Genomic DNA, 16,308 nt, shown 5'->3' on the forward strand with positions numbered 1-16,308 from the left:
ACGGGCGTCGTTTGTTGTGAAACAAAGATATTCAAGCCCATCTAATTGACTATCCTTAGATGCAACTATTGAACCAATTTTAAAATTATATCATTCGTTGAAATGTAACAACTTAGTAACAAATTTCTTGTGTGTTTTGTAAGTTTGAATAAATTTATGCAAGAGCTGAGGCGGTAATTACGGTGAGAGGTGAGGGCACCTGGAAGAGGGGCGACGAGGACATGTGGAGGGATAACATGTCCCTCGTCGCCACATAGCACCGGGGCACCGCCCCCCGTTAACGGCACCCCCTCACCCTCACCCCCGCGTTAACTCGTCACACGCATTCATTAACTAAACCCTCATCTTATATATCTGTTATAATCTCAATGCTGAACTTCCATCGGCTATGATTTCATCTGTATTAAGAAAAGTAAAACCCAATATCTCTTTTTTCACGTGAAGAGGCAAGGTGCACTTCCATCCCGCCAATCATGATGGTATCATTTTATTTAGGCTACACTTGCTAAGCTTTAAAAATTTCCCGGAATATTGTAAGGGTAAGTTAATAAGTCAGGCCTCAAACATCGTGACTGTGCAAACTCACATGTACCTTGATCGTCATATATGAAAACCATAGATGAACTTTGACTTAATATTAAAACTGCTCAAATATTTGCTGTATCCAGACACATTATTTTCCGTGACACACTCCAGGATATCACAATCATAATAACCATGACAAATTATCATCAATTTGAACCTCATATAGGATANGTCTGGAATTTATGCAGAAATTCTTACTCCGGAGACAGATGAATGTCAGTGCATGGTTATCGAACTTAGTAGATGCAAATTGTCGAACTTATAAATAATCAAGACATCTTTTCATTTCTGTAAGACATTTTTGAAAAAAATGAAGGTCAATATGAATAATAACATCTCGGCGCAGCAACACATAACATCTCGGATGCTTCATCAGGAATTTTAAAGCGATAAATAAGTCATATAAATTCATTATAACTCTATAGAAATCGTTTTAAAGCCCTGCTGTTTAATCATTTCAGAAATTCTAGAATACAGAAACAATCAATTATTACAGCCAAAATAATTAAAAAACAGAAGTTAAACCCAAATAGACAAATCAAAGACATGTATTGAACGTCATTCCGACGTACGATACTGACTGACGTACGTCAGTCAGTATCGGAGGCCACCTCCATCGTCAGCTAAAAAAAATGTTATACAATTCAAGTACAATCAGTTGTGAAAATCTAAATAAACCCCAAAGAGATATATATCTAAGTAGCGAGAAAACGATGAAAGGAACATAAAAACCTATCGATTTGCAATGTCAACAGGATAAGAACTGTACTCTTTCTCATGACAGGGTCTCCGTATGAAGAAATGCAGCAATTCTCAAATCAAAACCTCCATAGGTGAAACCGAGTATGTTGAAATCACTTTCAGACACAGTCATTAACGTCGTACTATTCAGCGTAAAGGCGCACAGCAGAGTGAGAAGGCTTAGAGAGTGACAGAAAACTCCTGTCAAGGTTTTCTAAACCTGGAAGTAGTAGTTGCATGACGTCATTTTGACGTACGCTGATGCGCAACGCGCACAACTGTATTCATAAACCAGGTAAGTCAGTAGCCTGGTACTAGTAGGAATAACATCCTCTTATATAAAAAAGAAGCCAATTTTGGAATTATTCACCAGCAAAATAGGCAAGTTAGCATTCGGGAAATATTTCATAATTGCGTTTTTTATTGGGAAAAGTACAATGCAAAATAGCATGTCAGCTGTTCATTGCAGTGACGAGTCGGACAATATGCATCGTTGACGCTACGAGCATGAACGCCTTCAAGAACAGACTAGACGAAACTATGCAGGAGCATATGTTCAGTCTTAAAATGCCTAGCAACTTAAGGATCAGGCAATAAGTATAGCAGCAATTTCAATCAATCGTCAGTTATGGAAAGATCGGGTTCCAAATACCGGATCCCTTGTGAATCAAGTCACGAAAAGTACAAGAATTGGCAACAGGCCATAGGCATATTTCTTCAAGCCGACACTTCTATTCTATTCTATGATGCATCTGTTGTGTAAAATAGGAGGGCAAAATAGACACGTCGTAAATTTTAGAATGACAACTAGAAAACTCCCAGTGAAAATTGTAAAAAATTTTGTTCTGTTCTACAATTATCGTTTCAATTATCCATCAACTCGCACACCGTTCCCTCAATAGATCGTTATCAATCTCCGCGTTACTATCCGACTACGAATGTTCTGCTCCTCCTTGTATGACGGGATGCATATTTTATGATATTTTTTATTAATTCACAGGATTTAGTTGTTAGCGTCTTTAAACGAGACTGAATGTTGTAGCTCCAACGTGATTGGTCGAGTTGCTCCTAGCCTCGCGACGATGCATGTTTATTCCTCTAGGTAGCCTTGGACGATGGAGAGTTCGGTCTCTTTAGAATTAGTTTAGGATTATTCGACTATTAACTTGTGATTAGTTTGCCAAATGTTTAAAATTATGATTACTTTATTGTATTGTATTCTATTATCTATTTTTTGCACTTAGAGAGTGTTAAGTCTGTTTTGTGCTCCTTATAAACGAGGTATCGTGTTGACATTATTTTAGATGAGTTACCCCTTGCGGGCAAGTTGAAGTTGTGTGTGCTCAGTGGTACAGGGTTGGGGTGCAACGGTTTTGACTCGAATTCAGGGAGCCAGATCTGGGCTTCCAAGAATAAACTCAACCGTAGTTCTGGACAACTCTGTAGTTCAACTCGTAAATAGTTCCACTAACGGACTAATAACGGCGTAGGTGGAGTGAGTTCTTGGCTAGTTCCAGCTTTTGGCTGCGTCCAATATAATAAGATCACCAATATACTACGAAAAGTTCTTCGTGTTCATTCCTCCTCTCTCCAACGCAAGGGAATTTAGAGCCGGACCAAAGAGCGACTCTTTAGCCCTTGTGTTAAAATCAATACGGGAGTCACCGTCAAGTCGGCACGCTACCCATAATTATTTCGACTTTGCGGCGGTGTTTCCCGTACACTTGGAAGGATTAGAATTTATCCGATGTTCAGAGTATTCCGATAGTTGAAGCGTAGCAATGTGTTCAGACTGTGCTATGCTTGCTCTATCAAAGTTCAAACAAAGCGATACGTTATCACTGGTGCAGTCAATATTCAGCATAAGAGTTTTAACTATAAATTTGAAACGAAGTAATTGTAGTTCTCATAAGCGAATGCGGAGTGACACATGCAGGCTACAACGAAAAACTTGGCTAACTTTCTTCCTTTTTTGCTTCAATCTTGCAGAACAGAATAATTCGTGTCCGTGTTACTTCCACTTCAAAAATTAATTTCGACTTTATTGGTTTTGCCTACGACCAAATATTTAGTCGACATGAATGAGGCAATTTTTTGAGTGGAATTTTTCGATACTGCCTAGTAAAATCATTTACTGTTTTGTTACGTCATTATTTTCTTATGTTGATACATTTTATTACTCCTTTCCGTTTCAGGTTTGTTGGCCGCATTCAAATAATGACCGGTGTCAGCCTAAGGGTGGTTTTTGACGCTCTTTCATTATCATTTTGTTTCAACAATATTTTTTATTGATATTACATGGTTTGTATGTGCTTCGTGTATTTGGGTGGCATCACCGACTCCAGCCAAGCAAACTTGTTGCTCAGCGATATCACGCAGCAGCTGCAGGCGTTGCCCGAAATCTTCTTCAACGACTAGATGACAAAACCAACAAATTTTGGTTGGTTTTTGGTCTACTCACCTGCCTATAGGTCCTTCCGATATCCTAAGATTTGGAGATCGATCGCGCTGGGTCAAATTGAATCTCTCTCCCACCAAGTTTTAGAAAAAAAATTATGCAGAAATCCTTATACAGGTTGTCTACGACGGAGTTCTTGTCCCTGCGCGACGCATGAAGTTTGCATAAAATTAGCTGGTAGGTTCTGCTAGGACCGATTCTGTGATGAACTAAACGCCAACAGACGACAAACGCAGGATATTCAAGGGAGTTTGAGTGTGAAGTGAACTCGATTTATTTTTCTTTTACAAAATTCCGAAAATAAATTTGACGTGCAGGATGAACAGTAACATGCCGCTGCCAAAATATGCTTGAGGAGCTCCAGAGTGATATTCCTACATCTTGAATCTTATTGTAATGTCTTACTACAAACATGTAATCTATGGGTTTATGATTAGTTGTTTTTTTTTTTTTTGTTGATCTAGTATTGTTGTAAAATGCATTAACGGAGGAATTCGGGGGAAACTGAGGAAAAGACTGTAAAATTTGACGAAATAAATAACCTGTTTTTATAACAACGTGCAATAATGCTACCTACATACTCATACATAGGTCATCAGTAAATTTAAACATCTTTAAAATTTCGAATAAAATAAAGAAAGGTACAAAAGGAACTTCCATGCTCCATTCGAAGTGAAATGCTGATTCTACATTTGGTATTTTTAATGTACTCGCAATTTATTTCCATGATCAGTCTTGTACATCAAGAAAAAAATTATAAGAAAAAGATAATAATCTCCTAATAAGAAGAACATAAGTGTGAAAAGCGCATAATTAAGTAATATCTTTGTTTGACGAAACACTGTGTCCAAGTTTTCAGTAGAAAAACTTTGGGACAGCGTCACTCCAAAATATCATCATTTGTGTTCCAGAAAAAAGATGAGAAAGGTGAAAATTCCGCTGGTGGAGTAATGGTTACCGTTGGGGTCTGGCACGGACCGCTTATATTAGGGGCCGAACTTCGTCGGGGATATTCAATGGACGCCTGATCCCTGTTGGGGGAATTAACAGGATGAGGAGGTGGCGAGGCCCCAACTCCCCACTTGGCATGGGAGTCCAAGGAGGGAGTAGTTTGTATTGGCTGCAGAGGCGGCCGGAGGTGATGGTGCTGAACGGGTTGCAGCTCGGCGTACGTGGGAGGTGTACTGCCAGCACCGCCGCTCTGGTCTGGGATGAGGTTCGGAAGGGACGTCGCGTTGGGAATGTTGTCGTAGTTGTGATACTCCAGCGCCCTGCACTCGTCCGGCTTTGGCCATGAAATGCCAGGGTATTCAGGTAAACTACTCATGCCGAGCGTTTGGCTTGCTTTGCCATCACCAGCTGCCTCTGGAACCGAACTACGAGCAGCTTTCGAATGCCCCGTCATTAAACGAAAGTCGTTATCTACCGAGAATTTGCGGTATGGGGATGAAACAGGTGAAGGAGTTTGAGGTGTTGGAGATGAGCCTAACGAATGAGATAGCGAGAATGAATGACCAGCTTGTGATGAATGTGAATGAGTATTGTCTGCAGCGCTAACATATGTCGATCGAAATTGGTCTTCAGCCTTTACCATTGAAGTTGACGGATGACCGCTTTCAGTCGTACAGTCTCTTGCGAATGATTCTATGAGCGAATCTTGAGAGCAAGACTGTTCGCGACCGATGGACGGCTCGTGAAGAGACAGGAACCCACTTCCCCCACAGTAGTGAGAACTCCTAGCCCCTATAGCCTCACTTTTATTGTGATCTGACAAAGCCAGCATGGAGGATGAATACTTAGGCATCAGATTCATACTTGTCTGGGATTTGTTTTGCTCTCTAAGCTCTACTAATCTTTCAAACTCTGTTCTGAAGAGGTTACTGTGCTGAGATTGGGAGTCCCAGCTTTGGCTTGGCAGAGCACTACCAGAACTTGCTCGGGCTCTTCCACGGCTGCACGACCCTCGGTCAGGTGCGAGAAAATTAGGTGCACACTCACCACATTTGTTGAATACGTCATCACTACTCGCGTGCTTCGAAGGGAACTCACTGAATCTCAGATCGAGCGGCTCAGTGTAGGATCCGTGACACATGCGTTTGGTGCGATCGCCGCCACCTTGAGGATAATCCTCGTCTTCATCAAGACGAGCTGACTCCATGAACGGACTTTGCCGCTTGCGGTCTGAAAAATGTAATTATTATATCAAAAGAAGTCTGGTTTTGTTTAGCACGTAGAATACTATTAATCTAACTTTAACGCTAAGTATTCAAAATTAAAAAATTTTGCATTGAAAGACAAGAAAACTTTTGAATAATGTCAAAATCTCGTATATAGTTACCAAAATAATTTTGCCAAAGTCGCTGGACTAATCTTCAAAAAATTCTAAAAGAGGAATATGAACTCACTGCTGGGATAGTAAGTGAAGTCTCTGGGCTCGCTGATGTCTCTGTCGTTGGGGCGCTCCAGCTGAATTTTCACGTGCGCTGGAGAGCGCAAGTTTGTGGAGTGGTACGGAGGTGTCCTGCAAGGCGGTGTTACACGATCAATGATTGAAATATTATTGCACGCTCGCTCATCCAATCACAATACGGCTGTTCTTTTCTTACAGTAAAGAGTATAAATAAACTTTAATTTACATAACTGATCGTTTCGTAAAATAGTAAGGGATATATATTTAAAATTATTCTGTCCTGAACTCGGGCCGCAATATCAATATGTTTTGAACATACTTACAAAATAACGACTGGATATTTTCATGAAAGTAAAATACGTGTTGGCCGTTAAAGCTTAGTGCAGGGAAGCCTCTCACCTGAAGATGATGGCGTACTGATGGTGCACGTCTGCCTCGCTGAACTCGCCGTACGCCGACCACACCTCATTGCCGTCCGCGTCACACTCGAAGAACCGGATCTTGATGTTCGCTGCACCACAAACGAATGTTTACTTTAGTCAAGCATTAAATGATAATCTCACATTATCAATGGTGAAATATTTTATTTACAATTATTCATCCCAATGACTTTGAGTAAACCAGTGACACTTGAAATTCAACGGAATTGATTAATTAGTTAGTGAAGAATTATTAAATTAATTCGATACTAACTTTTCTTGACTTTCTCCACGAGCATCCAGACTTCAGTGCCCCCAGTGCAGGGCGCCGAGCATTGAGATATGCGCACAATCTTCAGCTCGCCCGTAGAAGCGTTCTCTGGAACACCACAGACACGGTAACGTCAAAACCTGCAACACTTGTCAATAATATTATCTCAAAACTACGATGAAGTAACCCACCATCATTGACACAATAATTCAACTGTAAATAGGATAATCAGGAATGAATTGTTGAATTAAATCATTGCAATTGAAGGAAAAATTTTAAATAACCCAAGAAGAATAAAGTGATCACATAAATTAACCGTATAATTGAAATGAATATGCATGAGCAACTAGGAACTATTATAACTATTTATATAAAAATTTATTCAATTCAGGAATTGATTAAATGAAATGCTATGACCAAAACTCGTTGATGGACGACCATGACATCAGAGCAGCCATGTCTGCAGAACTCACTGAGGTTAACGACAAGTTCTGAGTCTACGGCGCGCGTGATGGGGCGGTAGCAGGCGTGCGTCGTGTCGTATTGGAACGCTTGGAAACGCAGCACCACTTTGTTCAGGTCCATCGCCTTGGCAATCTCTTCAGCTTCTTCGTCAAACTAATTAGGAAATGTTGAAGTTATAAGAATACGATGTGTCATCAAAGTTCCAAGAACGTGCGAGTTATATATGACGAAAGTTAATATCATTCGTAAGATCAATGCTTCGATTTGAATCATAAGCTTGCACGAAATTAAGAAATCAATCCCGTGATATTTGCTTTGAGAATTTGAGCTCTTCCAGATTTCCTCAACTACAAATATACAAACTGCAATCATGACGAGGATTCAATTCAAATTCTTCCCCAATTTAACATCATAAACCGATGTATATAGCAGCCTACCTTCTTGAGGTCCGTGGGTGTGATGCTCTGTCTGATCTCCTCCTGCGTACAGTGAGGCCTGCGTAGCCGCGCGTGCTCGATGAGCTCGGCTTTCTTGCGCTGACGAATGATGTCCTTGACGTCTCGCTTTGCGATGTGAATGATGCCCAAGTTTTGGAATCTAATCAAACCAAGCCAAGCATAAAGATTAATCATGGGTAGGCAATCGCATATTCGTTAGTATTAATTTACTAACACATGGAAAATGAGTATTTTATTCATAAAAAGATTTACATCATATGAATATTAGTAAATGATGAAAACTGATAAGGCATTCTCGATTTAATAATGCAGGCAGAGGGAACTACAGCACGATTTTCATATTAAAAATCATTGGCCAAGCTTATTACTTAATAAACTTTTATAAATTCCTCCATCAAATTCACAAGGCGCTATGAACAAACTTTATATGAACACTGTTTTAAGCCGATGACCCTCAACGTATATAAAAATAGACAAACTAATCTATGGGTGCAACTGACGTGGCAGTGTAATCAGTGGTACTTTTATATTAAAATGGACAAACTAATTCTATGAGCGCAACTGACGTGGCAGTGTAGTCAGTGGTGTGGTCGACGACCACCTCACACATGCCCGTGTCCTTGTCGCAGTTCTTGCCGCTGAGTTCGTGCACGTGACGGCGCCGCTGGTTGGGATTGTCCTCTCCCGTGTATAGAGCTAAGCGCACCACCGCTGGCCCGTCGCTCCACTTCGCGAGCTGTAACACGATCATAAAATTAAGATTATAATTCAAATTTAACATTAAAATTTATGAACATCAACATTAAAATTCATTAACATCAATATTAAAATTCAAATTATACATACATTCAACAACATTCCAATTATACATATAAAAAATCAACAGTGACTCGGTGCTCGAATACACGGTAAATAATCTGGAAAGAATATTTGTATGAATTTTGTAAAATCGCCCCATAAAGTCATGTCAAATGATCTGGTAAATGAGAAGAGAGAAATCTTACCTTGACGGTAGGAAAGATGGGTTTGTTCCTGTCAGCTCTTTCAGCTTTAAGCTGGCCGTGAGTGCCGACCATTTCGCTCTTGTAGCGGAAACGAAACTTGCTTTGCGGCTGTTCCGTTAAGATCAAGTGCGGACCGTCCGTGTTCACGCCTGCGTGGAAGAAGAATGTGTATTTACAAAAAGTTATAGAGCCTCATGAAACATATACGGAAAATTTCGATGCTAGAGATAAATAGTAGTTACTTATACGTCTCTTCTTTGAATTTTGCCTTTTCACATAAACGCGCTCACCTAAATCGGCTCATACGATATTAATCAGTTTTAAATGCACTCATTGTCTTCCAAAATGGCGGCTACTGTAGACTCAAATGAAAAAACCCAGTGGCTAACCTTCATTTATTCAATTACAATGACCAAATCAAGGAACGTCTTGAAGTTACTCACAGTCATAAGGACGGTTGTAGTCCGACACGACAGTGGGGGGCGAGGGCAGTCCCACCGAGACGTCAGAGTAAGGCGACGCCATGCCACCGCTGTAGGGGGAGCCCAGTGGCCGCTCACCGCCGCTGTAAACAATAAGCTCATTAATAAATGTAAATAAATATGAGTTCTGTATTGCATTCTCCAACAACAATACTTGAAATAATATTAATACATCGTAAGTACACATCGCTTAAAGTTCTGCATTTCTTCCTTCGGCAATTACAGAGGGAAAAAATAAATTGACATTGGCGAGAATAATATAATGAAGTGTATAAGTTTCGTATGTCGATCGTTCATACCAAATCCATCAAGTTAATCAAATTAAGATGATTTCAAGTGAAAACATGCAGTGTAGCTCTACTACATTGTTCTCGCTAGGAAGCAATAGTTTCAGTGTGAAAAGAAAACAAAAAAAAAATAATTAGACTGTTTTACATAGTTATCAGGTAGCCTGGTAGGAACTCTACTTGTATTAAGCTCCTGGTACGTAACCATGTGTTCTCTAGTATACAATGAAAAAGTATAATTTGGAATAACTTTACGTCGTAGATTGAACCATCTGGTACTTTAAGCCTGAAAAGCAGTCATTTTATTGCGTGTAATTTCATCAGAAGGGAAAGCGTAACAATATAAATAGCATACTATTGCTATAAATCATAAATGTGTTCAAGACTCGCAGGTTCTATACCTAGTTGAAGCTGTGCAAATAATTTCATTTTCGGTTTAGCCACTTTGTCCGCCGGGAAAACGTTCCTTGATCGTTAAAAACTTGTATATGAAGTACTTTTGAGCTTCTTGTTGGCGATTAATTAATGTGATGAGTGCGATTAAGCTTATGTATCGACAAACATATTTCAAACTTTTATACCTACGCATAATGCAGATCGTTGGTGGCTGGTTAGTACATTAGAAGTATTGAATTTCTTTCATGACAATAATGAACATTCGATGCGAATATACGCGCTTTTGTTTTATTTGTAGTTTTGACGAGTTTCGCTACCTGTGTATTGGCAATTCATCTACGCTTAGCTTGCAATAAATGCTAGAAACTTCAACGCTGCTCTGGTACCGACCTTTCTGCTTCAATAGTTTTTAGTAAGGATTGAATAATAACGCATGTACAAAAATTACCTCAGCGATCCGGATACTCTTTGATGAAAAATGTGTTGAATTTAAGACACGACTTGATGCCAACACAGCTTAAATAAAATTAAACTTGCCACCTGAGTTTTGCTGCCGATTGTGAAAACTCGCGCGACGATCAAGGGCACTGAAGTGACAAAATCAGTTACACACTTCACAAAATGAAGGAAATGACCAGCTACAAATATCCTTTTAATAAGTAGAATAAAATTAACCTATCGCAGTTCAGATAAGATAAAGAATCGTGCAGTGCGGTAAGTGAATGCGGCACTCCTACACGTTAAAGACAACACACTGGCTGAGGTGCTCATGTCGGGCCGTTCCCTGTAGTTCTGGTGCAACGATTCCTACATGGAGGTGGGTGTGGGTGATGCAAGTGATGGTGCTGAACACGGCACTCGTGGAGCATTTAGTTTGGCAATGAAACAATCCTATGGAAGCTTGAATTTGATCTTGGTTGCAGTTAAAATTTAGCTTGTATTTCTATTTGCATTTATAGGAAAAAATGGATCGATGAATGATATGAGAAAATTCTTAGCGGCATTGTCATGGCAGGAGTTGCAATGAGTCATCGGGATACTGGCCTTGAAGGCTGATTATTGCGCTGATATGCAAGTTCGGAGCACTTCACTTCAAATTATTAAACCATGAATCAAATATTTAAGTACTTTTCTTTAAATATTAATCCTCTAAAAACCAGTAGCGCAATTAATTATAAGAAAATGAATTAAATTCGCTCTGAGGATTGAAGATTGGCAGAGATGCATTGGAATTTATCTTGAATGTGTGAGGAGGTAAACGACGCAGCAGCTACCAGTTCGAGACCACAGCATCTGCATGCGCGAGACAGAGAAGTGCAAAGCGTAAATGCAATGCGCCCAATTAAAAAGTTAAACTCATGTCTCCACTTGTGAACTTTCGAAATAAAAATAAAATATAGTGTGTGTGAATACTACTATAAAGTAAACATGAAATAAATGAACGTACGCCTGCAGAAATTCTATCTCCTTTTGAAAAAATGTCATCGATTAATTTCACATGAGAAAAATCATAGAGTCAATTTATAATAATTAAGTTATGAGCACTCACTCACTCAAAGTTATAGCCGGTGAGTGTCATCACAATAAATGCACTCAGTAGTTTTCTCGACGTCGATCAATGAAGCGTGTCACCTGATGATCCAACTCAGTGGACAACGGGCAATATTTCAGTCAGAGCACCGACACAGCAAGTGAAATCATTTCTCGAATCTTAATTCAATTAAATAAGAGTAATCAATTATCTAATGAAAGTAATATTTTCCCATGGAAGAAAAACCTTGTTGGTTCCTAAATTGTTTCTTAATAGTTATTTAACTAAGTCACTTTCGATGGAGCAAACGTCCCGTGAATCTAGTATTTTGGCTGTTTATATAGTAGTGAGGCTGAGAATAGATCTGATGTTGACAGTTCAGGAACTGAATGCTGACTAACTTAGCAACGCCCGCGATGATGTGTTTATACTGGCACGGCATATCCGGTGCAGAGCACTCAGCCGTGGGGTCACATCAGGTAATTTTCCCTCGTAGTTCCGTCAGCAGTTCCCCATGCGCGCGTTGGCTGGCCTAACCAGGCCCAGTGACGTAGGTAGAGGAGGACGATCGACACAGCAGCATCAAAAAACCCAAAAGCCATCATGGTTGGTGCCGCCGCGACGCGTTCACGGACCGAAGATTAACTTCTTATGCAAGCGACGGTGAGAAAACGACGTCCAAAAGTTCAGGGATTTTTCCTGCACTCAGAGAGTGCGGATCAAAGGAAGGTGAGAACGTTTTGAAAAAATACATAGCAGGTGGAGGTCGCGTTGCGTGCATTACAATAATTTTATGTAATTGGTTTCTCTTCTTCATGAGACAGCAGTCTTGCGTGTACATCGTGATAGCAGATGTTATTTTGATAGATTTCCAACCTTGGATTGAGGCGGTTTACGGATAATTATAAATGCAAGGAGATGTAACATTATTTAAACCTTCCCTAACAATTAGATATAGTATAATAGTGGCAAGCTAAGATATTTTTTATAGGTCTAATCATACATAACAAGTTTGCTAGATAGGCTATAAGGAATAAGCGCTTTAAAATAGTAGAAATTTTTTATCAAGCGGACAATTGAACCTACTTTGCAGTAGAAAAAACTTGTAAAAACTGGAACAGTGATCACTAAAATGCAAAAAAAAAAATCTATGGAAAAACTTTAATTGCAAAATATCATCCAACAAGTAATAGTTAAAACCACAGATTGATTAATTTAAGTAAAGTGGGAAACATCAACGACGACATCGCGGCAGATCATGGGGTAAGCGAAATTTTTTTTTTAATTTGCAGCAAAATAACGACTTTGAGACGTTATTTCCCTGTAATTGTAATGTGTCTCACAGCGAAGCGTGGCGGTAACACATCCACATAGTCATCCGAGTACAATTAAAACGGTTCAAGATCTCCTTACCACGGACCGTAAATAGCTGTTGATTCTATAAATAGCTTTGTGCGTCATTGAAGTGTGGGTAGAGTCCAGATATATGTGATGAATCTCTTCTCAATTCCTCCATTGAGAAATTCTTCTCTCCAGATTTAAGCATGTGCATTCATATTAGTAATAGCTTGCAGAGATTGATTTTCTATGCACGTTCGCATAGTGATCAGCGAATGCATTAGGTTAAAAATTTCAACGAGTTGAGCCATTTTTCGGAGACGTTGGTAGATCAAAAAGTAAATTTCAAAAAGTAATTTCAAGTATAATAAAGTAATATTAAGGACGTTTCGAATGCAAAATGTTTGCATTCGAACGAAGTTTCGGATGCGAAACTTTCCGACGTCATTGAGTTTTGAACTCTCTTCTACTGTTTTTTTTATCGACTGCGGGTAACTGGTTCTCTTCAACGATTTTTAGTTAGTTGAAAACCATCATAATTGTAAAATATTTTTCATATTTATGTGTTAATATCATCAAATAAAACTATTTAGGTCGGCTGAAATGTTCTTTGGGCTTTTTTATCCCTAATAATTGTTTTTAATGCAAGGCAAGATCTGTATTCCATTCGTAAGTGCCCGTAAAAACGATTTAAATTTATTTTTCATACTATAAGCTTGGGAGTCCTTCTTTATTTAATTGAAAATTTTCATGTCTGTGAAAACTATTTCGAAATTATAAACGATCATCCGCAACCAAGTCGAGTTTATGCTTCATATATGCTCACAAGACAAATGTTTATTGTGCACTGAAGACGTCAGAGGAGAGGCAGCATGCAAGGCTTTGATAGTGAAGTGGAATGCATCGATAGATTATAAAGTGCTTCTCCTAGCTCGAGTAATGAACAGCAAGCTTGCTTTGTGAAATTAATTAATCAGATAGTAGACAGATAGATACGAGGACTGACAACACCACAACAATTCCGATGTTCTTACATGCAGGTGCCTATAGATGCTGTATTCATGAAGCTATTTTTGTCGCACTAGTGCGCCCGCACCTTCAGTTTGATTCATGAATATATTTCTCATGTGCTGTACCGTGGCCGCTGGGGACTTGAAGATACAAGGAAGGAAGGCTGGGGACATTCCCATCGACTTGGTGCTGGGGACTTGAAGGTAAACATTAAATAACTGATATTTTGAATAAAAATTTCAAACAAGGTTAGTCCCTTAACAGGAGCGTTAAGGAAAGTAATGGACAGCAGCAGTGATAGAGAACGGCATTGTGTGTCCAATTAAAATAGATTGCGTACAAATCAAGTCTTGCTTCATTAAATCAATTAAATTTATTTACTATTTGCACTAATTAGATTATGATCGTTATAAAGCGGTATCTTATTTATAAACTAGTATGAGTAAAATTCTAACAAAATTATTAGAATTTAATGTAGGTTAAGAGCATCAGTGAGCAAAAAGTTCGTGAGCAACCACTCTGTAAAACACTTCTTACTGCACTCAGTGTAAAAATATTTTGAAGCAATAAAGCCTCAATACGATCAATTTCCGTTATTTACAATTTGCAATAACCCGACATGGCAGGACGTTGTAATGCTTGTCCGTGATCGAGCTTCTCAAGGTTACCTATCGTCATTCGGGTGCGAAAAGAGTGGACTGTAAGAAAAAGACAACAAATTCCGATGTTAAGACAACCGAGTGATCCTTTATAAAGCCTTGCATATTTTAATAAATTTAATATGTCCAATGCTAATTTTTGCTTTTTAAATTTATGCGTCCTGGAAGACTGGACACAGTGGCACTAGACATTATACAAGATCAATAATAAAATGTAAAAGTGTTGCAAGCGTTGTATGTTGAGGCATCAAATGGGAGAACATAAATATTCACGGTTCTAATCATTCATGTTCCACAGGAATCTAAGATCCGCGTCGAACAGGCGGCATGCGCTTCATCATACTGAAGGTTTGACTAGCTTACGTATTCTCGAGATGAATCAATCATACGCGCTATAGTAAATATTTGTAGCAACTATAATTTGTATTCAAAATTCGAAGATCATAGCAAGGAAGTTAATTAAGCTAAAATAAAATTCCACTATGCTATATCACAATAGCCAAGCGTGATCACAAGATCCTGGATGCAGCGAACTGTCAGTGCAAGACACCACGTAACTTTTCCTTGGAAGTCAGGGTCGTAATATTCTCACCGGATTTTCCCGATTCTCTAGGCTATAGAATATTACCTAGAAGGATAAGGGTTCTGTACCGCTGCAAGTTTTATCAGGGCGAGTAGAATCGCCGCGTCAATCGTCGCGCGCTCGTGAACGCGAACCAAGTTCTGGGTACGAGTTTAGCAGTCCCAGTTTTTGTTGTGGGACTGGAACGACAGCGGCTCCCATGCAAGCTATACGCCCATCTTGAAATAGAGCAAGTAGAACTCATTGTTGTGAATTTCGACCTTGTACAATACAGAATTAAACGCACGGCATTTCACGACCGAATTATGCTTCATGAATGCTGTAATCTAAATTAATTTATTATATTCTAAATATAAATTTAACTTACAATTGAACTAAATAATAATATTTAGATACGGTTTTAAACGATTTTAGATAAATTCCACCCAACTCCCGTGCAAAAATATAGCAAATGTCAGGACTGCAAACTACATCACCACGGTTTGCACGTATACGCGCATGAACTGCATCTCCATGTAAAGAAGCTCTGAACTCGTTGGCTACGCTCACATTTTAATGACAACAGCCAGAATTGTCTTTGAATAAATAAAATCGAGGCAGTTATTTTGGGTATTCCATTAATAACAATAGCACATGACGCCGTTAGCACGTGGTGCGGTAGCGCTGAGTCGTGCATGCAGGCTTACGATATCAGGCTGACGTGATGACAATGCAGGAGGTCCTTGACGCCATTTATGGTCTAACATGTTCATATTAATGCCGGTTCGCGGGAGCATGTGAAAATTTCGGGTGCTTTTGTAATTGATTATCAACCTGAATCTTCTTACTTACTAGCCTTCATCATTTTTTGCTGGTTGCAATATGAACGCGACAAGCGATAGTACCAAAACAATGAATATGGAACCATGCAAGAGGCATATTGAGTGACCCAAGAGGCGTACGGAGTAAATCAAAAGGCGTATGGAGCGAACCATGAGGTGTATGGAGCGAACCAAGAGGTGTATGGAGCGAACCAAGAGGCTTATGGAGCAAACCAAGAGGCTTATGGAGCGAACCAAGAGACTCGTGGAACGAACCAAGAGGCTTATGGAGCGAACCAAGAGGCTTATGGAGCGAACCAAGAGACTCGTGGAACGAACCAAGAGGCTTATGGAGCGAACCAAGAGTCTTATGGAGCGAACCAAGAGGCTTATGGAGCGAACCAAGAGGC

General features: G+C 39.4%; 1 protein-coding gene across 4 annotated transcripts in view; it reads right to left on the reverse strand.

The window, feature by feature from the left end:
- Nucleotides 1-4,069: 4,069 nt before the first annotated feature.
- Nucleotides 4,070-16,308, reverse strand: part of LOC108674175 — a 17,448-nt gene continuing 5,209 nt past the window's right edge. Inside the window, exons 1-10 of one of the 4 annotated variants that reach the window (XM_018162086.2) lie at nt 11,530-11,718; nt 9,255-9,376; nt 8,812-8,960; nt 8,374-8,543; nt 7,787-7,946; nt 7,358-7,502; nt 6,888-6,992; nt 6,594-6,705; nt 6,190-6,305; nt 4,070-5,965 (exon numbers count right to left, since the gene is read on the reverse strand). In XM_018162086.2, coding sequence (XP_018017575.1) covers nt 4,665-5,965; nt 6,190-6,305; nt 6,594-6,705; nt 6,888-6,992; nt 7,358-7,502; nt 7,787-7,946; nt 8,374-8,543; nt 8,812-8,960; nt 9,255-9,376; nt 11,530-11,555 — 2,406 coding nt within the window. In that variant the 5' untranslated portion in view covers nt 11,556-11,718 and the 3' untranslated portion in view covers nt 4,070-4,664. Of the gene's footprint in view, nt 5,966-6,189; nt 6,306-6,593; nt 6,706-6,887; nt 6,993-7,357; nt 7,503-7,786; nt 7,947-8,373; nt 8,544-8,811; nt 8,961-9,254; nt 9,377-10,424; nt 10,749-11,529; nt 11,719-16,308 lie in introns of those variants that run through there. The other 3 variants (XM_018162090.2, XM_018162088.2, XM_018162087.2) reach the window with 3 other exon arrangements.

Source organism: Hyalella azteca, unplaced genomic scaffold (genome assembly GCF_000764305.2).
Source record: "Hyalella azteca isolate HAZT.00-mixed unplaced genomic scaffold, Hazt_2.0.2 contig4392, whole genome shotgun sequence".
NCBI lineage: Eukaryota > Metazoa > Arthropoda > Malacostraca > Amphipoda > Hyalellidae > Hyalella > Hyalella azteca.